The sequence below is a fragment of the Ictidomys tridecemlineatus genome, chromosome 6, assembly GCF_052094955.1.
Source record: "Ictidomys tridecemlineatus isolate mIctTri1 chromosome 6, mIctTri1.hap1, whole genome shotgun sequence".
Classification (NCBI taxonomy): domain Eukaryota; kingdom Metazoa; phylum Chordata; class Mammalia; order Rodentia; family Sciuridae; genus Ictidomys; species Ictidomys tridecemlineatus.
In genome coordinates this window covers 19,419,606-19,445,910 of record NC_135482.1, presented here as the reverse complement: position 1 = coordinate 19,445,910, position 26,305 = coordinate 19,419,606, and the positions used below count along the sequence as shown (strand labels likewise).

The window sequence follows — 26,305 nt, the reverse complement described above, 5'->3', positions numbered from 1 at the left end:
CTCACTGTTCTATTGAAGATAGTCTACTGCATGTTTCCAGTGTTTTCCTTGTCTCTTGAGTCACTCAGTTCTTCCACTGGAAATATATGAATATCCTCCCCAACTCCAGAAATAACCTTACACAGATGAGGGCAACTCTTTTCTAGTGTCATAGAATTGTTCTGCTTTTTTAAATTTCTTTTTTAAATGGGAAGAAACAGAAGTAATCTAGCTTAATGCTCTTATTTTAAAATGTAAATATTTAAGCTGGGCAGGATGGCATACACCTGTAATCCCGGTAGCACAGGAGGCTGAGGCAGGAGGACTGCAAGTTCAAAGCCAGCCTCAGCAAATTAGTAAGACCCTGTCTCAAAATACAAAATAAAAAGTTGGGGGTGTAGCTCAGTGTAAAAAAAATCTGAATATTATGTCTTAATTGTTTATCCATAAGGTTTGGAAAATTGCTGGGCATGGTGGTTTATATCTTTAATCCCAGAGATTCCAGAAGCTGAGGCAGGAGGATCTCAAATATTTGAGGCCAGCCTCAGTAATTTAGCAAGGCCCTAAGCAACTTAGCAAAACACTGTCTCAAAATTAACAATGAAAAGACTGGGTACTAAGCAAGTGCTCTACTACTGAATTTACACACCCACCTATTTTAAGTATTTTGGGGTTTTAAATGTGTAGTCTCTTTAATCTTCTTTATACATCTTTTCCCTATTTCTATTGGATTTCAAGTGACTTGAGTTATATAGCAGCCTAACACAGTAGCTTAAAAATAATATCTTAATGAAAGTTAAGAGTGCAGGTTTTCTTTAGAAGGCTCATGTATGAAATGTTCTCCTGTGAGAAAAAAATTCTAAGGAAATTAACTATACTAAATCCCTAATAATAGTACTTAAAAAAACTGGGATTAAATCCAGAACCACTCTACCACTGAGCTACATCACATCACCAGTCCTTTAAAAAAAAAAAAATTTTAGTTATAGATGGACACAATACCTTTATTTTATTTGCTTATTTTTTTTTATATGGTGCTAAGGATCAAACCCAGTGCTTCATGTATGCTAGGAAAGTGTTCTACCACTGAGCCACAACCCTAGCCCTCACCTTCCCTTTTGATCTTTTATTTAGAGACAGGGTCTCCCTAAGTTTCCAAGACTGGCCTTGAACTTGCAGTCCTCCTGCCTTAGCCTCCTGAATCACTGAGATTACAGGTGTGTGCCACAGCACACTGCTAATAGTACCTTTAGCAAGCAATTTTAGCAGCATAATAATTAAGTGAAAGAGCATACATGAAGACTAACTTGTATTCCTTTTAAAAGTTAAAAATTAACGTTAATAACATGTTTTATAATGTTAAAATTATTGACATTTTAAACATGTAATCATGTTTAAATACTTACAGCTATTCTTTGTCTGCAATGTAAGTATGGCAATTTGAAAAAACCAACAGAGAACTGTTGATATTTACAAATTACTTGTATTTTGTTGAACCAGAAATGTTAATTTAAAGCTTCTAGATGGTGTTTTTTTGCAGGGAGTGGGTACTGGGGATTGAATCCAGAGGTGCTTTAGAGCCACATCCCCAGCCTATTATATATATATATACACACACACACATATATATACATTATAGATGGACACAATAATTTTATCTTATTTATTTATTTTCATGTGGTGCTGAGAGTCAAACCCAGTGCCTCACACATGCTAGGCAAGTGCTCTACCACTGAGCTATTACATCAGCCCCATCCTCAGCCCTTTTTATTTTTTTTATTTTTGAGTCAGGGTCTTGGTAAGGTGCTTAGGGCCTAAGTTGCAAGGCTGGCTTTGAACTTGTGATCCTCTTGTCTCAGCCTCCTGAGCTGCTAAGATTACAGGTGTGAGCCACCATGCTGGCTATTTGTATTTTTTTAAAATATCTTTATTTTATTTATTTTATGTGGTGCTGAGGATTGAACCCAGTACCTCATGCTTGTGAGGCAAGCAGTCTATCACTGAGCTACAACCCCAGCCCTGGATGGTGTTTTAATTAATTTGTTTGTTTGTTTCAAAGAGATGCTGGAGTTACTATTAACTTCAAGAGCCATCTGGTGAAGCTATTGAATTGATCTTTAGTTTTCCAAACTCTTTGTTTGTCATGGGCTGACGAAATGTGAAACCTTAAGAAAAAAGTTAAAGTTGGAGAAGCGGGTTTAAAAAATGACAACTAAAATGTACTTATCCAAATTAGCCTTAGACTGCACTTAATTTTTTTTCAAAGTGTAGTAATAATACCTATGCTCATACTTTCTTTGCTCCAGAATGATAGTACTGTTTCTTTACAAAATGGTCTATACTTAAGCAAAACATACTCTTTCTTACTTTATATACTTTTAAAAAATTTCATCTTGAAAATAACTCCCAAGTAGGGGAGAAGAATCTACAGTTCTAGTTGAAAGAGGTACGCATAAAGAATTAAAGTGACATGGTTAATAAACTAGAGGCATGTTCAAACCACAAAGAATCCGAATTTTTTTTAAATATTCTTAAGGTTTAGGTGGACACAATATCTTCATTTTACATTTATATGGTGCTAAGGATGGAACCCAGTGTCTCGTGCATGCTAGGCGAGCACTCTACCTCTGAGCCACAACACCAGCCCAAATCCGAATTCTTTTGTACTGCTTTCTGAGCTGTGTTGACCCATGGTCAACACTCACTCTCCCTATGCTGATAAAGAAAACTCAGCCTCCTCACACACCAAAGCAATTCTCAACTAGGCATCCTAAAGCCTGTTAATACCAGTTTTTTGTTTTGTTTACCATATTTATTTTCACCATAACAGCCTTTACCTAAACACACCTATTGTAATACCTTGGAATGACGATACTCTGAAAAGTTAAACCCCTGTAATCAACTCTATTCAAAATCTACCACCTTAAAATAATAATAGCTGACAGTGAATGCTTATCATGTGCCAAGATTTCATTAATTTTTTCATTAAATATTCATTTCTCTAAGATGTAAATATGTAGGCATTATCATCCATACCTTACAGTAAAGAAAAGTTTAGACCACATGACTAGCAAGTTGTTGAACTGGGATCTGAAACCAGGTTTGTCACCTTGCAGGACTTGCGGTCTTTAATATGATGCTTTACTGTCTTTAGTTCTGTCAATGCCTTATAATCTCAGAACATAAAACCTTGATGTGCCACTTTTCTTTGTATCTCTTCTTTCTTATTCATTTCAGACATATCTCAACGTCTGAAACACTGTCTCATTAACGTGTCTTCAATTCTCTTGTATTCTTATCCTTCTGTAACAACACCTGCAAAACGGAATCTCCTGATCAATATGCTAAGCCACCTACCTATTCTGGTTCCATTTTCAAGTAAATAATTGCTGCTAAGAAAAATCTTCTGTCTGATTGGCACCAATAAATTTGTAATCTCCTACTTAATCCAGATACTCAGAATTACTCATCAATCCATGTATTAGTCTTTTCTCAATTCTTTCCTATCTATTCCAATCCTTCCTCTAACCATCCCCTTCTCATGTCATCATTCAATGCTTTCCCCCAATCCTCTCAGGAGAATATACTGCAACTCTGTTGTATAGAATATGGCAACATAGTCTCCTCCTACTTCTTCAAGGAAGATGGAGTCAGCACTTAATGATCTCTCTCAACTTCCTATCCCTGGACATACTTATTCATTTACATCTACATATACTACCACCTTTATTCCAATATCGCTCCTCCTGTTCTAGGAAAACACTTCATCTCATGCCCTTGAACTCACTTCCTTCTGCCTCTTCCAGGACCTGGCTCCATCAGCCATCTCTTTTTTTCCTTCAATGTCCCCTTTCTTCTGATTCCTTCTTCCAGCAGAACAATATTTTAAAATCTCTACCTTGCCCTAGCATTGCCTTAGTTATTGCCCAGTTCCTCTCTTCTCTTTCTCGTATACCTACTCTTCATGGTCCATTCATTCCTATTTATCTCACTGCAACCTGACTTTTGCCTCTCCAGCTCCTAAACAGCTTTTACTAATTGGCTCCAGATAGTCAGTGGCAGTTCTGATCACCAGCTACATAGGACCCTCCATTCTAAAATGTTTCATTTCCTTGACTTTATGGGCATAACTTCTCATTCTCTTGGCATTTCTTCTCTGTCATTCGTAGGTTTCTCTTTGCTCGCACTTTGACTATTGGTGTCCCTTAAAATTTTATCCTTGGACCTCTTATTTTACTTAATGTACAATAGATGACCTCAATTTCCACCCACAGGTCCATAACTTCCAGTTATTTATTTTTAGCATATGTCTCTCCCTTGAACTTCAAAATTGTACATCTAGTTGCCCTTCTGAAAATCTTAACCAGAATGTCCCACACATATAAATCAAAAGCTCCAAACACATTTAATCATCTCCCTAAACATGTTCTCTTTCTCTATTTTTCTCCCTGAATTGTCACCTGACTTAAAAACCTAAGTGTTTGTTTGTTTATTGAAACAAAGTCCTTGCTTTGTTTCCCTGGCTAGTCTCAAGTATCCTCCCACCTCAGCCTCTCAAGTACTAAAACTATGGACCTTGCCCTTTGAGAGTCAAAAATTTGTGAGTCAGCTTTCCTCCTAACCCCCAGATGGAATCAAGTACTCCCCATTTTACCTCCTGAATAGTTCTCAAACCTGTCCCCTCCTCTTCATCTCTTGCCTCTGCCACAGTAACAGGCCCACATCACTTCTCACTGGCAGTAGGAGATCTCCTAAGACTTCCTCCACTCCCACTGTCAACCCATTCTCCACATGGCTGCTAGCATGCTCTATCTAAATATAATCTGGTCATATCGCTTTCTTAAAAATAACTTTCAATACCTCCTTGACTGCCTAATGGGTTCCTTGGTTGCCAAATGAGACCCATTCATGAGCTCTCTTTCTAGTTTCACTTCCTGACAGCCCTTAGCTGTAGTTCCTTCTGCTTACCTAGTTTTGTTCACATTATTCCTTCTGTCAGGCACATGCTCTTCTTCACTTCTTTGGCTTAGCTAATTCTTCCTAATTCTTTAAGGCATTATCTCTTCCACAAGCAGAGTCTAAATCCCTCAAACTAGATCAGATAATTCTCTTCCAGGCTTCCATAACCTCCTGTGACTTGAATATATCCCTAAATCATATACATTATACATATTTTTTCAGTGCTGGGATCAAACCCAGGGTATTAAGCATGCTAGGCAAGTACTTTACCATTGAGCTATATCCCCAACCCTATTCCTATTGTATTATGATTGTTTTATATGGCTGTCTCTCATTTATTTTTTTCACTGAATTTATTGGACAAACATTAATTGAACATCTATGTGGCAATCACTCTGAACATTAGAATGTGAGTAAATTGGAAGCAGGACCTACCTTTTTAAAATATATTTGGTGTTTGGCAAATATTATTACCCATTCATTCATTCATTCACTAAGATATTAAAAATGCTTAGTGAATGAATGAATGAATGAATGGGTAAATCCTAGATATCAGAAACATTGTGAATCAACACAAGCATTTTAAGTAATAAGTTTCAGTATGGGGGAAAAGATCATACAACATACAGCACAGAGATCATTTAAAATTTTAAAGAGTCAACCACATTTTATAATGATGTAATGTGATTTACTGAATAAAAGATAAACATCAAAAAGCAATAAAACAGTCAGCATGGTGACACATGCCTGTAATCTCAGCAACTCGGGAGACTGAGGTGGAAGGACAGCAAGATGGAGGCCAGCCTCAGCAACTCAGTGAGACCCTATCTCAAAATCAAAAATAAAAAAATAAAAAGGGGCTGGATGTGGCTCAGTGTTATTGCTCCTGGGTTCAATCCCTGGGGCGGGGGGCGGGGAGGGGAGAGAGAGAGAGAGAAACAGTTAAGCTATTTAGGGAAATATATAATCAGTCGACTCTCCACTTCCTCAGTGCTTGTTATGCAAAGCACTTACATTCATTATCGTCTTTTAAAAAGTATACCATTGAATGGAAATAAATATTAAAATGCTTATAATTCTTCCATTTTCCTCAAAAGAAAAAAAATGAATGTAAAAATCAGATGTAGGAATGGCAATTTAAATTTATTAGGAAATTAGTCAAATAAAAAAATCAAATTAACCCCAGAAGATTCCAGATGTTAGTTTCATAATACTTCCTGAACATCACTGTTTAATTGCATCAAATAGGATATATGTGACAACATTCCTGTTGCCATATGCCTTGTGTTCAAAGGAGGAAATGATATAAAATGGCATTGACTGAGAAATTCTAAGTAATAAAAGCAAATGAATTTGTGACTTCCTCTGTGAATTTTTTTTCTAAAAATTAATAATGCCTTTGAATTTTATATTTTTAGGAAAAATGTTACTTGGTTTTTATGTTAATGATATAAATATTAAATATTTAACAACTATACTATGAAATAGTACATATACATATGTATTTTTATATATGCAGTATATATAAAGTAGTATAGTATTGTTTCCATTTTTTAAATAAGAAAACAGACACAAAGGGGTTATTAAAATAGCTTGTTTGGACCCTTTGGCTTTAGTGTCCACAATATATCTAGTATGCTATTAGACTCCCACATGAAAATCTTGGGAAATTTGTATTGAAAAATATTTTGAAGTTATATTGGTATTAAAAAAAAATCTGGGGGGCTGGAGCTGTGGCTCAGTGATAGAGTGCTTGCCTGGCATGTGTGAGGCACTGGGTTCAATCCTCAAATCCACATAAAAATAAAACAAATATATATATGGAGAGAGAGAGAGAGAGAGAGAGAGAGAGAGAGAGAGAGAGAGAGAGAGAGAAAAAAATTTTAAAAATTCTAAGTTAAGGATCCAGATCAGTAGAATAACCTTACTTTGTAATTACGTGGTCCATATGTATACAGTGGCTATAAACATTAGAACATTTTCTTAAAATAGTTAATACTTCTTTTCCAATTTTGGTTTCTCCATAAGACTTTGTGTTTTGAAAAGAATCATGGAGTCTACTTAACTGGGTCGGGGGTGGTTAGACTCCTTCACTATAAAATTTGATCCTTTCCCTACAAAGGAAGGGGGCAGGGCTGAGAGAATAAAAAAAGAAAAACAAAAAGAATCACAGGGGCTGGGGATGTGGCTCAAGCGGTAGCGCGCTCGCCTGGCATGCGTGCGGCCCGGGTTCGATCCTCAGCACCACATACCAACAAAGATGTTGTGTCCGCCGAGAACTAAAAAATAAATATTAAAAATTCTCTCTCTCTCTTCTCTCTTACTCTCTCTTTAAAAAAAAAAAAAGAATCACAGAGTTGGAAAAAGAGTTCAGGAAAAAAACAGTTCAGGAGAAAGAAGCAGGCATGGGAGGATAACTGAAGGGGAGATAAGAATCAGGAGCAGCAATGATAAAAGTTTTCACCTTCTTACAAGAAAGGTAATCAAAGGGCTTCCAAAAACAACTATGTAGAGAAAAACTTGCCCTGGGGATATTAAAAAATAACCTTAATATCACCACTTTTATAACATTATTTATTTATTGCATATTCATTTTTGGCATCTTTTTCAACATATTTACCAACAACAGATACTTAATAATAAAGAAGGAAAAAGTCTGAATCAATACCTGGATATGGCATCTGAATCTTCTCCATGCGGAAGCTTCTGAAGTTTCTTATCAACCAGATCCAATGAAATAACTGGTGTCTACATAAAAACGGGGATTCCCAAATACTTAATGTGATTTTTTCCCTAGCTAAGAATTCAACATAGAAAAAAATCTTTATTTTCAACCAATGGTAGAGTAAGAGGAAACTACAGATGGGAAGAGGGGGTGGTGATAGAAGGCCTCTGAATTATAAAGGGTTTGAATACTTGAACATTTTTTTTAGCATTCTTAAAATATAATTTACTGTGTTCATGTATTTGCTATATTTGAAACTAGCTTAGTGAAATGTTATCATCATTAGTGAAATGTTCACCTATAATAAAAATGATTTGTACTTCCATAATAACACTTGTCTAAATAACCTTACATTGTAATTACATGGTCCATATATATACAGTGGCTCTGAACATTAAAACATTTTCTTAAAATAGTTAATTCTTCTTTTCCAATTTTGGTTTCCTCAAAGGTAATCCCAGACTACAACACATATCTAGCAAAATAATCCCTCAGCTAATATTGTTACAGAGGGCATACCCCAGCTCTTCCAGGGTTGAAGCTCATATACAGACAGCCCTTCATCATAGCTCCCAGGTGGCTACTTGTCTGGCCACTTTCTAGTCATGAAGCTGTCCCCATTATTTCATCATGTCACTCAAAAAAAAAAAAAAAAACTGAGTGATTGCTATGAGCTAGGTGCTATTTCAGGTGACAAGTAAGTAGATCAAATTCTTAAAGTTATAGTCTCAATGGACAGAATGACAATTTAAAAAATATATTGGGCCAGATGTGGCTAAGCAAAGGAGGCAGACCACTCTTTTAGATAATTAGGGCTTCCATTTTTTTAATACTTTTTTTTAGTTGTAGATGGACACAATATCTTTATTTACTTTTATGTGGTGCTGAGGATCAAACCCAATGCCTCAAGCATGAGGGGCAAATGCTCTACCACTGAGCCACAACCCAAGCCCATAGGGCTTCCATCTTTCTGAGGGGTAATATTTTGAGCAGAGATCTGAACAGCTGTGAAGAAATAAGCCCAGGAAGATTTGGAAGACCAATGTTCCAGACACTAGACAGCCCAGATAAAGCCCTATAACAGACACAAGCTTAGCATGCTTGAGAACCTCTACGTAAATACTCTTAATTCAGCCTCCCTGAAATACCTCAGCCTCTTATCTCTGGAAACCAGTCATCAGAGCCCTTTTCCCTGCTTCCTGGATCCTACACCCCCTCCTCCTCCAGCCCAAGTTAAGTTCCTTTTCTCCCTTTGTGGTCTGCTACAAAATTTTAACTAATATGTTTTTTATGACATTACTACTTGTAACATGAGTGGGAGGTGGGAATGAAAAAAATGCTTTCTAACTTCTGTGACATATGAAGGAAAAAAGGAAATTCATTTAGAGGAGAAGGATAAGAGTGGTAAAGAAGAAGAAGGAGAGGAAATGTTCTTTCTAAATTCATAATTGGAATCTGGGACCCACTCTGTAGGTAAATTATATATGAAAATTTTGGTTAATGGGAGACTCTATTACATACTTAGGATTACCTTTTTCACTTAAGTAATGAAAGCTTCATTTATTGTTTGACAGAACTGCTACATAATTTGAATGAGTATATTTCTTTATAATTTTTAAGCAAAAAAAAAATGGAAGGAGCAATTCTATATAGAAACAGGATTCATTGCAGTATATTTGAACCTGGACATGGCATAATTTGGTAGATTTAATTCCTAAGTACTTCCCCATGCCATTCCTTTCTCCCTCCCTCTAAATCCCGAAATTCTTTATAGATGTTAAGGAGAAATAACACCACTGAAAGTACTGTCTGGTACTGAAAATAGTAGTGAGGCTAAAAGCAATTTTTTTTTCTAGAATGTTTTAAAGTATATTAAGAATCTAACCGGGGCTGGGGTTGTGGCTCAGCAGTACAGCGCTCGCCTCACACATGCAAGACCCTGGGTTCGATCCTCAGCACCTCATTAAAAAAAAAAAATAAAATAAAAACCAAGTGAAATAAAGGTGTTCTGTCCAACTACAACTAAAAAATAAATATTTTTTAAAAAGAATCTAACCATATTTTACTGGCTCTACTGCTGCCCTCTTTTTTAAATCATCATATCTCTTGCTCATATTATTTCAGTCTCCTAAAAGGTGTTCTTACTTTTGCCCTTGCTCCTCTAAAATCTATTCTCAACACAAAAGCCAGAGTTATCTTTATAAATGTTAGTCAAATCTTACCACTGCTTTGCTCAAACTCTTCAATAATCTTCTGTCTTATTCCAAAGAGAACCAGCCTCCATTAGCCTGTGAGGGCCTTACTGTGATTTGTGTACCCATCACCACATCTCTCATCTCATATCTCTCCCCTCTATTCACCATTTTGTTGCTGTTCTGAACACCAAGGTGTGCATGACACCATGGCCCCTCCTCTGGAAGCCATTCTCCCAGCCCAAACACACTCCTTCTCTCCCCAACTGATATACTTAGCCTAGTTAACTCATTAGATCAGAAGCCAGCTTGTCACAAGTCATAAAGGATTCATTTCTGTTTTCTGTAAAAATATCAGGATGTCTGTATGGCCTGGCCATTAGTTGATGTTGTAAAGCTGATTGGAATGCCTACCCATGCCCTGAACTCACCCATGTCCGGTTTTCCCTGACCATATAACAACCCTTTCCTAAACCTTAGTGACGCCTCATAAATTCTGGCCTTCCCTGGCCAGATAACGACCCTCTCTGAGTCTCTAAGATCTCCATAAATTCTATGCCGGGGCCAGCAAAAATATAAACTTGTGTTATGCTCCTCAGAGTGTTGTTATCTGTAACCCCCCCTTTGTGTAACTTTTTGGGTTATAAAACTGGGCCAAAAAGAAGCCTCGGGGCTGTCCTTGGCTCCCACGATTTTGATGGACAAGGCAGCCCAGCTGGTTGAAATAATAAACTTGCTTTAATTTGATTTTAATTGGAGTCAGTGGTCTTTTCTTGCATCGTGGTCTAATATTTTGGAGGCCCCAGCGAGATTAAACTGCAGGACCAGATTGCAATATCAGGCTGCTGGAAATTCTGAAGTCGGACCTTCGCTCCCGGGCTCTGGGATGGAGAGCCACTCTAGGGGGTGCGCACCTTGAGATGTTCCAAGGCCCCAGGGTGAGCCTTTGGTCCTCGGAGAGCTGGAGTGAACTGCTGCACTAAAACAATTAGCAAGCATCTGGTGGAGGAGGCCTCCATAGGTAAGTGGCGCCTTTATAACATCTGATATCTGGTTAAGGGAGATCTCTTCTGATGACAGAGAGGTGGCCTGGCGAGGTTCACATATACTCCTGTCCGGACAGTAACGAGAAATCATTCTGGTCCTCTGTTCTGTTCTGTAGGGAATTCCTCTGGAAGGGTAGAGAGGTGCCGACGGACACGCACGCACTCCTACCCCAGAGCTTTAGCAAGACGTTGCATTGCTCCTCTGTTTTTCTGTTTCGGTGCCGGGTTTGTGTTTCCTTGTGTTTTGTTCTGTGTTCTATATGTTTTTTTTTTTTTTTTTGTCTTTTGTTGTGTGACTTCTGTGGTGAAATTTAAGGAAAGTGGACATCAAAATGGGTAATAAAGCAAGTAAGCCTGATAGCCCTTTGAACTGTGTTTTAAGGAATTTTGATAAACTTTACCCCTCTTTTGTTAAGCAGAGCTATGATTATCCCATCACCAAGAATCGCCTCCGAACTTTCTGTGAGGCAGAATGGCCCACTTTTGGAGTCGCTGGCCCCTGAGGGCACCTTTGATCCGCAGGTGGCATGGGCTGTAACTAATGCCACTCTTGGCAACCCTGGCCACCCAGATCAAATAGGATATATCCTACCCTGGGCATAAGCAACAACTAATCCACCCCCTTGGATGAAGGTTTGTATGGTCCCGAATGGACAGGGAGGGCAGGCCCTGATTGTGACCGAAAAAACTTCCCAGGAGCCCTCAATTAAGAACCCTGTTTTACAGGACGCTCAGGAGGAAATCCTCCTTCCCCCCCCCCCCACATTGGGGCTCCTCTTTGTCTCCCTGCCACTGGTGCGGGGACAATGGAGACAGCTGCAAAAACTGCACCACAGCCTCCCTCCCCCTCCCCTGAGCTGCTGCAACTACCTCATTCCACCACTCCTTCTGCTATCACTTGCCCAAATAAGCCAGCCCCTGTTCTATCCCCTCCCCATACCCGACAGGGTCACCCCTATGGAAGGCCTGATTCTATCCCCTCCCCAGGCAGACCCGCAGGCACTGTTTGTATTTCTATCCCAGAGGAAGAGGTGACTCCCGCCCCTGTCCTTCCTCTCTGCCAGGTTCCAGAAGGTCGTTATATATATGTACTGTTTTCCACAACGGATCTCTACAACTGGAAAAACCAAAATCTCCCGTTTAGAGTGGATCCTAGTTCCCTGATTTCCCTGGTTGATTCTGTCTTTTTTAATCATCTCCCCACCTGGGATGACTGCCAACAGATTCTGCATACCCTTTTCACTACGGAGGAAAGGGAGCGAATCCTGGCAGAAGCAGCTAAAGCACTGCCTGGAATAAACTCTCTTACGCATGACGAGAAAACGGAAGTAATCAACTTGGCTTTACCTAAAAGAAGACCAGACTGGGATTATGGAAAGGCTGAAGGTAGGAGAGCACTCAGCGATTACCACCAGGCTCTATTAGAGGGTCTTAGTAGGGCAGGTCGCAAGCCCACCAATCTTTCTAAAGTAGCAGAGGTGAAACAAAACCCAGACGAATCGCCTTCAGCGTTTCTCAAACGGCTCCTAGAGGCATATATACTCCTATATATACTCCTATAGATCCTGAGGACCCGACAAATCTGAAGGCGATTAACCTGGCTTTTGTAGCTCAATCAGCCCCAGACATCCGTAAAAAGATTCAAAAGATAGATGGCTTTGCAGGGAAGAATAGGTCAGAATTATTGGAGATAGCCCAAAAGGTGTTTGAAAACAGAGAGAGCTGGGATGATCTACTGATAAGGAAAGTAAATCGGACCACAGTAGCTGCACTAAGGTCTCCCGAAATTTTCAATTCCAGACAGATGCAGGCGGCACATGGCAGGGGCAAAAGACGGACTCCCCTCCAAATAGATCAGTGTGCTTATTGCCGGGAATATGGACACTGGAAAAATCAGTGCCCCCAACGAAATCGAAAAGACTTTCCCCCACTGCAGACGGGAGCCCCTCAGCCAAAACCGGCTCTAACTTTAGAAGACTAGGGGAACCATGGCTCTTTCAAACTAGGCTCCCGAGAGCCAATGGTAACCTTCACAATTGGGAGCCAACCTGTAAATTTCTTGGTGAATACAGGGACTTCATATTCGGTGTTACAGAAGCCCCTAGGACCCCTCACTAATGAAACTATGGAAGTACAAGGGGCAACAGGAGAAATTAAAAATGGAACACAGATCGGACTGTTGATGTAGGACAAGGAACAGTGACTCACGCTTTCATTATTATCCCTGAATGCCCTTTCCCATTGCTGGGGCAGGACCTTCTAAGCAAACTTCAGGCAACTATATCATTTTCAGGGGAGATGCCTACACTACAACTGGGGAGTCCTACAAGAGCCTTAACTATAACATGCCCATTAAGTGAGGAATACCTGCTTTCTCAAAATCCTATCCAAGCTTCAGAGGGAAAATGGAAAAAACTATTAATCCAAGAAATTCCTGCAGTTTGGGCTGAAGATAACCTCTGGGGTTAGCTAAACATGTGCCACCAGTCATAGTCCAACTAACCTCTGGGGCTATGCCCATTTGGATTAGACAATACCCCATTAGCTCTGAAGCCAGAGAAGGCGTCAAAATTCATATCAGATGTCTCCTAAAAGAGGGAATACTAATTAGATGCCAGTCAACCTGGAACACCCCTTTGCTGCCCGTCCAAAAGCCTGGGACTCATGATTACAGACCGGTACAGGACTTAAGAGAAGTAAACAAACGGGTGGAAACTGTACACCCAACCGTCCCAAACCCTTATACCTTGCGCTCAGTATGTTGCCACCAGAACATACAGTCTACACCGTATTAGATCTGAAAGATGCATTTTTTTCTCCATTCCTTTGTCAAAACTGAGTCAGCCCATCTTTGCATTTGAATGGACTGACCTGGAACAGGGGATATCAGGACAACTAACCTGGACTCGACTACCTCGACTACCTCGAGGATTTAAGAACTCCCCCACCATCTTTGATGAAGCACTCAACAAAGATTTGAGCCTCTTCTGCAGTGAGTACCCCGAGATAACCTTGCTCCAATATGTGGATGATCTTTTACTAGCAGCAAGGGATGAAAGGGACTGTTTAAGGGCCACCCAGGCTTTATTGAGAACCTTGGCTCAATTGGGGTACCGAGTCTCCAAAAAGAAAGCACAAATCTGTTCTCCTCGAGTTACTTATCTAGGATATGAACTGAGGGAAGGGAAAAGGCTGCTATCCCAAGCCTTCATAGAGGCCATAATGAAGATCCCAATCCCAACTACTAAAAGGCAAGTTAGGGAGTTCCTGGAGACAGTTGGGTACTGCTGTCTTTGGATACCTGGATTTGCTGAGATTGCCAAGCCTTTATATACTGCAACTGCAGGGGGCATCTCACCCTTAGTTTGGACTGAAGAAAATAAATTAGCCTTTAAAAATCTAAAAAAGGCCCTGGCACAGGCTCCAGCCCTACCCCTCCCTGATATCTCTAAGCCCTTCCATCTGTATGTTCATGAGAAAAAGGGCATTGCAAAAGGGGTTCTTACCCAAAATCTAGGGCCATGGAAAAGGCCTATTGCCTACATTTCAAACAGGCTGGATCCAGTAGCGTCAGGATGGCCCCCTTGTTTACGAGCCATAGCGGCTACTGCACTTCTGGTGAAGGAAACAGACAAGCTTACCACTAGGGCAGACTCTAACTGTAACTGCCCCTCCCGCAGTGGAAGCTCTGTTGAGGGATACCACAAATCATTGGATGTCAAATGCCCGCCTCACTCAATATCAAGCTCTACTCCTAGATAAAGACAGATTAACCTTCAGTAAATCCCTGGCCATCAATCCAGCAACTCTGCTGCCGGACAGCAATCCAGAGGAGCCAATTCATGACTGTTCAGAGATGTTGGATGTCATCCAAGGTACTCGAGTAGACCTGACTGACATTCCTCTCACCGTCAGAGACGCAGACCTTTACACCGATGGCAGCAGCTATGTCCGGGATGGAATAAGGTATGCAGGGGCAGCTGTAGTCACAGGTCAAAAAAAAGTTATTTGGGCCCAGGCTCTGCCCAGGGGTTCATCAGCCCAGAAAGCAGAAATCATTGCTGTGACACAGGCATTGAAATGGGCAAAAGGAAAACGGGTGAATATCTACACAGACAGCCATTATGCCTTTGCTACAGCACATGTGCCTGGACAAATATATAAACAAAGGGGACTTCTAACCTCAGATGGCAAGACCATCAAAAATAAACAAGAAATTCTTGAACTACTGGAGGCAATTTGGTTACCAGACAAATTGGCTATTATCCACTGGCCTGGACACCACAAAGACGATAGTCCTCAGAGCAGGGTAACAACCTGGCAGATCAAACAGCCAGGGAAATAGCCCTTGGAGAGCCAAAATACCAAGCTGTCCTAGAACTCTCCAATTATCCATTTTCTATTTCAGATTATATATTTTTAAATGTTTTGTTATGCAAAATTATAGTTAAAGCATCCTCTCTTACCTAAAAGTTGAAAAATTCCTAAACGTATATCAACATATTCATCAAATTAATAGGCAATCTCTCTCTCTTGATTATAATATTTAACTATGCCAGTAAAGAGTATCTCTTTCGGAATAGTCAATCTTGGCTCATCATTTCTGCTTTGAATTAACTGCTGCCTAACTGTAAATATGAACTGGTCAGGGAAATATTCCAAACATACAACTGTTGCATTAAGTCAGTTAACAATTGTAAAGGGAAAATGCAAAACACAATAAATTGATGGTTAACATTTGCATTTAACTAAAGCACTGTTTGATAAAACACAATAAAATCTAGTTTATTTTTTAACCCAAAGAAGTAATTTTTTTTGAGAGAATTCTTTCAATAAATTTTGCTGTAGAAACGAAGGACTGAATGTGTGTTTGTGTGTGGGAATGGATCTTTTCCTCACCAAATACCATCACACTTTGTGTACCTTTATATTCTAGAAGTTAAAAAAAATATTTTGGCCACCTTTTTATTATTTCCAATTTTGTTAAGAGTTTATCTGTTTCATTCCATAGTGGTTCCCTTTCCGTTTCCTGTCCAATAATGAGATGCATATTGTTTTATTATTATTTGAAACTAATACATAGGTTGTATATCCTTTATTGAAAGTGTTTGGAATCAGAATACTTCAGATTGGGGGAGTTTTTCAGATTTGGGGATATTTGCATAGATTATTAGCATGTTGTCAAGCTCAAGACTCCAAAGTTTCAGAGTTTGGAACACTGCAGATTTTCAATTAGGTATTCTCAACATGTAACAAATATTTCCCCAAACCGGATGCACTGTTTATTCTATAACACATTGTTTTCCCTTTATTACCTTCCTACCCCAATAAGATAAGAAATTTAGGATCCTATTATTCCTCCCAACACACATCCCTCAGACACTCCTTTGGAAGGTCTTTAATCCCCCCTTCACATCTGCTGCTCTCCCAAATCTGCCCTCCTATTGCGGAGACAGGTTGCTATTTACTATAATTTCCCTTAATGGTATATCACCCTTTTTATTTTATTTTATGTTTGATACTGGAGATTAAACTCAGAGGCACTTAACCACTGAGCCACATCCCCAACCCTTTTTAAAATATTTTATTTAGAGATAGGGCCTTGTTAAGTTGCGGAGGCTGGCTTTGAACTTGTGGTCCTCCTGCTTAGCTTCCCTAGCTGCTATGATTAGAGGCGAGTGCCACCATACCTGGCCCCTTATTTTTTACTTCTTAACTTTTACTCATTCCCACACATTATTACCACATGCACTTGAGATTTGTGTGTGTGTGTGTGTGTGCGCGCAGGTGTGCATACAAAATGGGAGATAAGGGAAAACATAGGCGAGAGCAAAGATCAAGGTGTGTTGCCTACTAATGTTTATTTTCCTATATTGGGGTTCTTGTTATTTCTTTGTAGTCTAATTAAAGTATTTTCTCAAACATTTTCTTAGGATAAAGTTCTTGGGTGATAAACTATTTTTTTTCTTGTGGGTGCTAGGGTTCCTTGTGCATTCTAAGTAAGCACTCTTATCTCGACATACATCTCCAGACCTATGAATTCCTGATAATTCTTAAATATCCTTCCTTCCCCCCTTCCTCCCTTCTCTTCTTTGTATTAAAGAATGGTGTCTCTTGCCTAATATGTGTGATTCATTATCTTTTAGATCCAAGCATTGCAGGTGAAGAAACTATTGACAGTGATTACTTTTCTCCTATAGATAACCTGCCCTTTATGCCTAGAAGGCAGATGGACTGCTGAAAATTTCCTGCAAAAGCACCTAAATAAATCCTGTTTCTTCTTCAAAAAACTTGGAATGGAACCACCATTTGACCCCCTTATCCCATTCTTTGGCATATACCCAAAGGACTTAAAATCAGCATACTGTAATGACATGGCCACATCGATGTTTATAGAGGCTCAATTCGAAATAGCTAAACTATGGCGCCAACCTAGGTGCCTTTCACCAGATGAATGGATAAAGAAATTGTGGTATATATACACAATGGAATATTTTCTCAGCCATAAAGAAGAATGAAATGATGGCATTTGTCGGTAAATGGATGGAACTGGAAACTATCATACTAAGCGAAATAAACCAATCCCCTAAAACCAAAGGTCGAGCTGGGCACAGTGGCTCATGCCTGTAATCCCAGTGGCTCAGAGGCTGAGGCAGGAGGATTGAGAGTTCAAAGTCAGCCTCAGCAAAAGCTGATTGAATGGTGACACATGCCTATAATTCCAGCAATTTAGAGACTGAGGCAGAAGGATCACAAGTTTGAAACCAGCCCTAGAAATTTAGCAAGATCCTCAGCAAAACAAGACCCTTTCTCAAAATTATATATATATATATATATATATATATATATATGTTTTTTTTTTTAAAGAGAGAGTGAAAGAGGAGAGAGAGAGAGAGAGAGAGAGAGAGAATTTTTAATATTTATTTTTTAGTTCTCGGCGGACACAACATCTTTGTTGGTATGTGGTGCTGAGGATCGAACCTGGGCCGCACGCATGCCAGGCAAGCGCGCTACCACTTGAGCCACATCCCCAGCCCTTTTTTTTTTTTTTAAAGGTCTGGGGATGTAGTTCAGTGGTACAGTGCCACTGGATTCTATCCTCAGTTAAAACAACAACAACCACAAAATGCAGTATTAGGTTAATCTTAACTTGGGTTTCTGGTCATTCCTATTGTTAATTAAATTTTTCATCACCCTAGCTACTAGATCATAATTAATATTTTACCTTTCAATTAAACAAAGTTATAAAAGCAATAACTATAGAAAATCTCTCGAAGAGCTCCCATGTCAGTGCCCTATGGACTATTTGGCCCATAGTCATGATTTTTTTGGATATTAAAGTACTTTGAAAAAAATTAACTTGTATTGAAATGGGAGATTTCATGTAAGATTCTAGTTTTAAGTGTCTTTTTTCTAAATCATAAAATCTCATAGTATTGAGCCTGAATTAATGGCAACCAAAAGCATGTGGTACAGATTAAGGCCACCCCATTTTGACTGGCATTTATTTCCACTTCACTACAAGCCCCACCACTCTCTATTGTATCCTAAGCACTGAAACTGTATTAGCTGCTAGTTTCATAGTATTTTCCAGTTATAGGTAATAACCTATTTCCAAGTGCTTATCTGTCCTAAATAGGAAAAGGAAAAATAGCTTGAAAGGACCATTTTTTTTTTCAAGAAAAAATACAGTATTTTTCTACATATCTGATAATCAATTATTGGTTCTCTGATCTGCCTAGATCCTAAGGGCATCTGGCTTGCTACTTCTCAATTACTGGTCAACTATAAGGTAAATTAATATTTTTTAGTACATACTTGAGATCATGAGTAGCCTCTAATCAGCTGGGCAGTAACTACCTTTGGGCAGGGCACTGAACCAGGTGCAAAGAAAAGATACATAGCAAATAGTGGGCATTACATAGCTACACCCTAAGTAAGGAGGCAAGGTTACCACATATGAAAAGAGTGAAGCAACATCTTACTAAGTCATCAATTAGTATAAATAGATATGAAATTGCCTGAAAGTAGAAAATGAATTCAATTATAAGAACACTGAACATTCATTCAACAAATATTTATTGAGACCTATTTTGGGTTAGGCATTGTTCTAGATGGCAGGGATATAGAGATAACCAAAACAGGCAACTATAAAATGAGAACAGAATGCCATGATAAAGGAAATACTGAGAATTTAAGTGTGCTTTTAGATATCAATGGGAAGGTTGGCGGATAAATTGAAAGCTATTTTCTAATAAATAAAACCAAACAAAAATATAAAAGATGGTGGACAATCATTACAAGAACTGGAGAACTAGTTAAGAAGATCCAATATCTAAATAGGAGATTAGAATTAAAATAGAGAAGGCATAATTGGAGGAAATGGAGAAAATCATCAAACATAATCCAAGGAAATTTCTAGATTGAAACAGTCCAGTGGATGAAAACATATTTACCTTAGAACACATTACTTTTGAATTTCAGAAAGCTTGGGATGGGGAAGAGACCCTTTGAGCTTCAGGAGTGGAGGTGGGGAAAAGATCACATTTAAAAATCACTAATCAGGGGCTGCAGTTGTGGCTCAGTGGTAGGGTGCTTGCCTATCATGTCTGAGGGACTGGGTTTGATCCTCAGCACCACATAAAAATAAATAAGTAATATAAAAGTATTGTGTCCATATACAACCAAAAAATTTTTTTAAAAATCCCTAATCAGAATGGCTTTAGACTTATTAACACCAACCCAAGAAGCAAGAAGATAATGGGAAAATGTCCTAAAAATTCTGTGGAAATCATTTCCACCTAGAATTCCAACTGTCAATCAAATAAGAGGCTGGAATAAAGAAATTTTCAGAAATACAGATAAAAAATTATCTTCTGTATATCCTTTTTTTGTGTGTGTGAAACTGCTAGAGAATGTATGCCACCAAAATGAGGAGTAAACAATAGAAAGACACAGAAGACAGGAAGTAAGAGATCCAAGAGAGAGAGGGGCAAAAGTTGTGTTTGCTCTGAAGAGAGAAACTGTGCATCAAACATAGCAGGTGACCAGTACAAAATGAAACACATCAGAAATCCAGTGGAAAGAGAATTTACCCCAAGAAGATGAAATTGACAAAATATGTCACATACCCGAATATTCCGATTGGTGTTTTAAATGTGGGAATTTGGAGCTGAAAATATATGTGAATATAAAACAACTAAGCAAAACAGAAAACAAAAAATTATTTGTTCTAAGAAAAACAAAATGTTGAGGTTGGGGCTGTGGAACCTACATAAAAATAAATAAAGTTATATACATAAAATGTTGTAAAAGAAAAGGAAGGAATCACAGCTTTCTTGCTCTATGGCTAAAATAATGTGAACAGAGTTTATTTTTCCAAAGTGATTTTCTAATTATATCAGGAAGATGGGAGGAGCGGTGAAGAGTGTTTCTGAGAGGAAAGGAAGAAAAAAGACCCAAATTCCTATTTTCCTTTGTAGAAAATTAACATATATGCCGAAAACTGAAAATTCATGAAGTAGCAATATAAGTGTATTATTTAGAGATGAGTTTTAATTGGCTGCCTCTGAGGAGGAGGGAATGGGTAAGAGATCAAGGGTGAAGAACTGCTATTATTTATTTATTTATTTTTGGAATGAAACTTGCCAGGCTGTTTGAACGCTTTACATTATGTGGAAGTATAACAAAAATGTTTAATAAAGCACAGTAAGGTGCCAGTTTTCATTCCCTTCTGTGTTCTTTCTTTTTTGTTAAATGTGATCTTTCTGATTCTTGGTTTCCTCACCTAAAATTGGGGTTTCACCCGTCACTTTACACGTCTACTGCAAGATTATAGATAAATATAAAATGCGTAACACACTGCTTAGCTCAGAAAAACGGTCAATAAGTAGAAATATTAATCCTTTCCTAATAAATTATATCCAAGTTTACTTAGCAATTTCTAAAGGTATCTCATGCCATCAAGGGAAATTGATGGGGAAAGATATTTATTTTATTTTTTAGTGGTGCTTGGTAGTGAACCCAGGATCTTGCATATGCTAGGCAAGCCTTCCACCACTGAGCTATATGTTCAGCCACAAAACTGTACTTTTGTTGCCTCCCCTTCTGCTTGTCTTCTAAATATTAGTTTTCCTAGAGTTTTCTTCTAGGAACTCTTCTCACTCTATATCCTTTCTTTGTGCACTCTGTATTTTTTCCTTATCATACCTATCTTAAATCTTGTTGATAAACAAAGCCTCTCCAGGGCACATATAAAGCTTGTCTTGCTTCTGTCATTATTTGACTAAATGGAATGAAGTGGGTAACCATTAAGGTGTCTGTATCCCTTCTGACTATCCTAACTATGGAGCTCCTCTTTCCATTACTGGTGGCATTATAAAAAGGAAAACACAAGTAAATGAAGTAAATAGTAAAGAAGAGTGGAACAACAGGTAGCCTAAGTTGGTTTGAGAAAGAGAAAGAACAGAGATGTCTTAGAGGTATTTATACAATGGACAAACGATATACTCATAAGATGGTCTTGGATTACAAATAATAAGGACTGGTAGAACGACTCTGTTTTCTCTGGTAGCATATATGACGGCACTTCCAGGTAATCTTGTTATGATCACTGCGAAAAATAAACTATGTGTCGTCGAATCTATGTTGCTTCATCTGTCTTTTCTGATGCAATTGCTATGTAGGAGAAAACTTTTACAGGCAAGAGAAGCAGAGTCAACACATAAACACAGTAATGTTATTATATCTAAAAGGTCAGTTTTTGGAAACAGTAAAATATTAGTGGTTGCCAGGGATTAGAGGGAAGAGAGGAATGAGTAGGAGAAGAGGAGTTTTAGGGCCATGAAACTATTTTGTGTGACATTATAATAATGGATACGTGTCATCATACATTGGTTTTAAAATATGGAATTTACAACATCAAGAGTAAACCCTAATGTGAACCATGGACTTTAGGTGATAATAATGTGTCAGTGTAGATTCACTGATTTTAACAAGTGTACCACGGTAGTGCAGCATGCTGATAGTGGGAGATTGTGTGTGAGTAGGTACAAGGGTGGATGGGACCTCTGTGTACTTTTCACTCGAATTTTGTGGTGAAACTAAACTGGTTTTAAAGTTTATTTATTTATTTTTTAAAAGAAGTCAGTTCTTTCTTTACAAAATTCTGAAAAAAAATAGTACAAACTGAAGTTACCTTCTTTTGAAAGCTAGGGAACAGATTTGTTAACTGAGATATCTGAAGATAGAGCTGAATTCACACTCATTGCATGAATTTTTCCAATGATTTCCAATTTTATGTGCTAGAAGACGTAAAATAGTTTTTATCTTTCATCTGTTAAAACAATGTGCACATTTTCAATACAAACAAGATCAAAATTTCAAATATACATTTTAGTTAATTATTAAATTTATTTATAGGTTTCCTATTTCCAAAAAGCAGCTTACAACAAAAGATACAAATAATAATTTAGTAAAATACCACCAAAAGAGGACAAATTAGGATTCTAAATACAAAGAAAGCATATATGCTAATTCTAAGGTTAACACCCTTGCTATAATAAGAATAGAAGACTTCAGCTCTGAGTTTCCAGGGAAACTTGACCTTTATTATAAAGACTTTCATATATCTTTCTTTCTTGTTGTAGATGGACACAATACCTTTGTTTTATTTATTTATTTATTTATTTTTATGTGGTGCTGAATTTTGAATCCAGTGCCTTAAATGTGATAGGCAAGCGCTCTACTACTGAGCCTCAACCCCAGCACTATTTTTCAAAATTAGAACGTGTATCCATTCTTCAGAGGACATGAAGTTTTTTTTTTCCCTAGTATAAAATCTGAAAAATTTATGTGATGATGTCCTCCTAAACAGCTTTACAGCATATGCAGAAGTAGTTGAGTTTTTATCTGGCTATTTCTTTCATTACTTATATGTAAAAAAAAAAAAAAAGAAAAAAAGAAACCAATAAAGTATAACATTCAGTTTTAGCTTAGTGATGACAGCTCTGCCAAGGTCTAACCACAATATTTTACAGTGTCTTAGTTAGCACTAACCACAAATGCTAAAGGATGTTTTGCTTTTATTTAATCTATTGACCCATTCTCATCATCCTATTTTCTTTTGCAAGAAACAAAATAATTTACTTTCTAGAAACCTATAAAGACTACTGTTGGAATCTTCAGATTCTAATTCCTTTTCAATTTTGAATAATTTCATTCCTATTGACTCGCTCTATGGTTCATTAGTATCTGGCAAAGATGAGAGATATCATTGCTACTTTAGGCACACATTTTGTGTAAGATGATTTAATACTACATCAAAAGCATCAAAACAAGTAAAGCAATCTTTGAATGTTTATAAGTACTGCCTCCTTGTTTGATTTCTATGTGGATATGAAGGGAGTGACTAATACTCGTGTAGCTGAGTAGCTTAAAAAAACCCCAGAGAATCCTGGAAAAAATATGTTTCTGACAAATTAATTAAATTAATTTGGTATTGGGCATTGAACTCAGGGATGCTCTACCCCTAGCCTAAGCCCCTTTATATTTTTTATTCTGAGACAGGGTCTCACTAGATTTTCTAAGTTGGCCTCAAACTTGTGATCCTCCTGCTTCGGTCTCCCAGGTGTGCAGCACCACACATGACCCTAACAAATTTAAATTACTCAAAAAGAAGTTTTTCAGTTTTAACAACTTAGTTTTTTTTTTTGTGGGGGCGGGGTCCTGGGGATTGAACTCAGGGGCACTCAACTACTGAGCCATATCCCCAGCCCTATTTTGTATTTATTTAGAGACAAGGTCTCACTGAGTTTCTTAGCACCTTGCTTTTGCTGAAGCTGGCTTTGAACTTGCAATCCTCCTGCCTCAGCCTCCCAAGCTGCTAGGATCACAGGCGTGTACCACCATGCCCAGCTAACAACTTAGTTTTAATCTAAACTAAATTTTTTATGGCATATCTGCTGCTAATGGCTTTAAGTTTCATCTCCCATCTTATGCAAACTACAATGTATTAACTAAATTTCACCACATTCTTCTGTCAATAATGAGTAATTCTAGGAACTTAATTTAATGACATGAAATATATTATTGTGTAAGCTAATGTAAATTAATACAGTATTTTTGTCTTTATTTGTTTATTTATTTTTAAATATTTATTTTTTTAGGTATAGGTGGATACAATATCTTTATTTTATTTTTATGTGGTGCTGAGGAGCGAACCCAGTATCTCACACGTGTGAGGCAGGCACTCTACCATTGAGCTACAGCCCTAGCCTGCTAATATACTTTTAACATTAAATGATTAGCTACTAACTATACCTTGAAGAACATTACTTTAGAATATATTTAAAAGGAATGCAGATACATTCAAGTCTTGAATATTATAGAGCTGTGGTCTCACCAGGGGCTTTGCTTTTTCTTCTTTTTGCCTTTTTGACCAATGACAAGCTGTTTCTCAAAGAAAATCTGGGGCAAGGAACTGAATAAAATCAATTTGTCAACTTTATTTGTTTATTTATTTTGGTACCTGAGATTGAACCCAGGGGTACTTAATTAACCACTGAGCCACATCCCTAGCCCTTTTAAATATTTTATTTAGAGACAGGTATGGCTGAGTTGCTTAAGGCCTGCTTAAGTTGTTAAAATGGACCTTGAACACATGATCCTCCTGTCTCAACCTCCTGAGCCTTTGGGGTTATAGGTTTGCACCACCATGCCCAGCTCTGTCTCTTTTTTCCTACATACATGACAGTCAAGTGTACTCTGATATATTATACATATATGGAATATAACTTGTTCTAATTAGGATCCTGGTCTTGTGGTTATACATGAATACTGGTGGTGTATTCATATATGAACATAGGAAAGCTATGTCTGATTCATTCTTCTATCTTCTGTCAATTATTCTTGTTTTAAAAAATTGCTAAGAAATGTCGAGAGCTGTGGTGCATGCCTGTAAGCCCTGGCTCCAGAGGCTAAGACAGGAGGACAGCAAGTGCAAAGCCTGCCTCAGCAATGGCAAGGTGCTAATAAGCAACTCAGTGAAACCCTTTCTCTAAATAAAATACAAAAAAGGGCTGAGGATGTGACTCAGTGGTTGAGTGCTCCTGAGTTAAACCTCGGTACCCCCCCCAAAAAGAAATTGCTGAGAAATAATGAAAACCTGTAAATTAAAATGTCCATCACCAGAAAAATAATTAAATAAATTATGGCATAGCCTTACTATTGAATAGTAGGATGAAACAAAACTAAGTTTATGTCAGGAAAAGACCTCATTAAATATGAAAAAAACCCAAACAAAATAAAACAAAAATCATGAACTAAGCAGAATAATTTCTAAACTATGATCCTATAACCTACACACAAATAGAAAGATCTGGAAGGATAATCTTCAAACTAGTAACTTTAGGGTAATGGTACTGTAATGTAGTTGATGAAAGTGGTTGTTCACTTTTCTGAAATTTTATAATGTGCATATGTAATTTTTATTTTTTAATTAATTGAAGACTGTAAAAACTGTTTATTGGGATATAATTCATATAGCACAAAAATTCTGTTTTTTTTTTTTGCAATGGTGGGTATAAAATCTGGGCCATGAATGTGAAGCACTCTACCACTGAGATAACCCCCAGCCCAAATCACCCTTTTGCTGTGTATGATCCAGTGTTTTGTAGTAGATTCACAACATTATACAATCATTATTATTATCTAATTCCAGATTATTTCATTACTATGAGAGATACAGTTAGCAGTCATTCCCCATTCTTCCCTACCCCAGTAAAATTTTAATTGAAAAATCTTAAGAAAGAAAAAGAATAAATTGAAATATCTGGAACATTGTTCCTAGATATTTTTGGGGGTTCAATCTAATAATTTAAGCTCTCCTCTCCCTTGACTAACTGGAAACAGTATGCTTGGTCTTACAAAGTAATGTTTATGACAATATGAGAGAAATAAAATTTCATTACCTTCAAATTATTTTTGTCAAGGAAGTCGTCCCTCTGTTCATCCTAGGAAGCTTGGTCAGGAGAGGCAGAGGTCAGAGGGATAGTGGTACCCAATGACTTGCAGGAGAAAGGGAGGTTATTTCTCTGAGGTTTGTTCCTCAAAGAAATCTGGGAAAGAACTGAATGAAACTAATCATTTTGTCTGTAAGATGTTCTTGTTTAAAATGTCTGTTGAGACATAACAAAAAACTGTAAGTAATCTACCTCTCTTTTATTAAATAAGTAGGCAAGATACTTAAGCGTAGCCTAGGGAACAGCAGCATTGCTGTCATTTGGAAATCAGAAACACAGAACATCCGACCCTTCTACTGAATCAGAATCTGCATTCAAAAAGGTTTCCAGGTAATTCATATGCATGTTTGAGAAGCGCTGCTTTTCTGGACCCTCCAAGGGCAT

The 26,305-nt window shown here is 37.9% G+C and overlaps 1 protein-coding gene across 1 annotated transcript; it reads right to left on the bottom strand.

Moving 5' to 3' along the window:
- Positions 1 to 1,404: 1,404 nt before the first annotated feature.
- On the bottom strand, positions 1,405 to 26,305 carry Depdc4 (DEP domain containing 4). Its single transcript, XM_040281813.2, is given in 13 exon segments — positions 1,405 to 2,097; positions 2,099 to 2,146; positions 7,610 to 7,686; positions 12,136 to 12,248; positions 13,405 to 13,489; positions 13,802 to 13,996; positions 15,423 to 15,582; positions 23,002 to 23,043; positions 23,045 to 23,135; positions 23,138 to 23,183; positions 23,185 to 23,279; positions 23,282 to 23,355; positions 26,211 to 26,305. Coding segments are annotated over 13 exon segments (1,242 nt in total). The 3' UTR covers positions 1,405 to 1,976.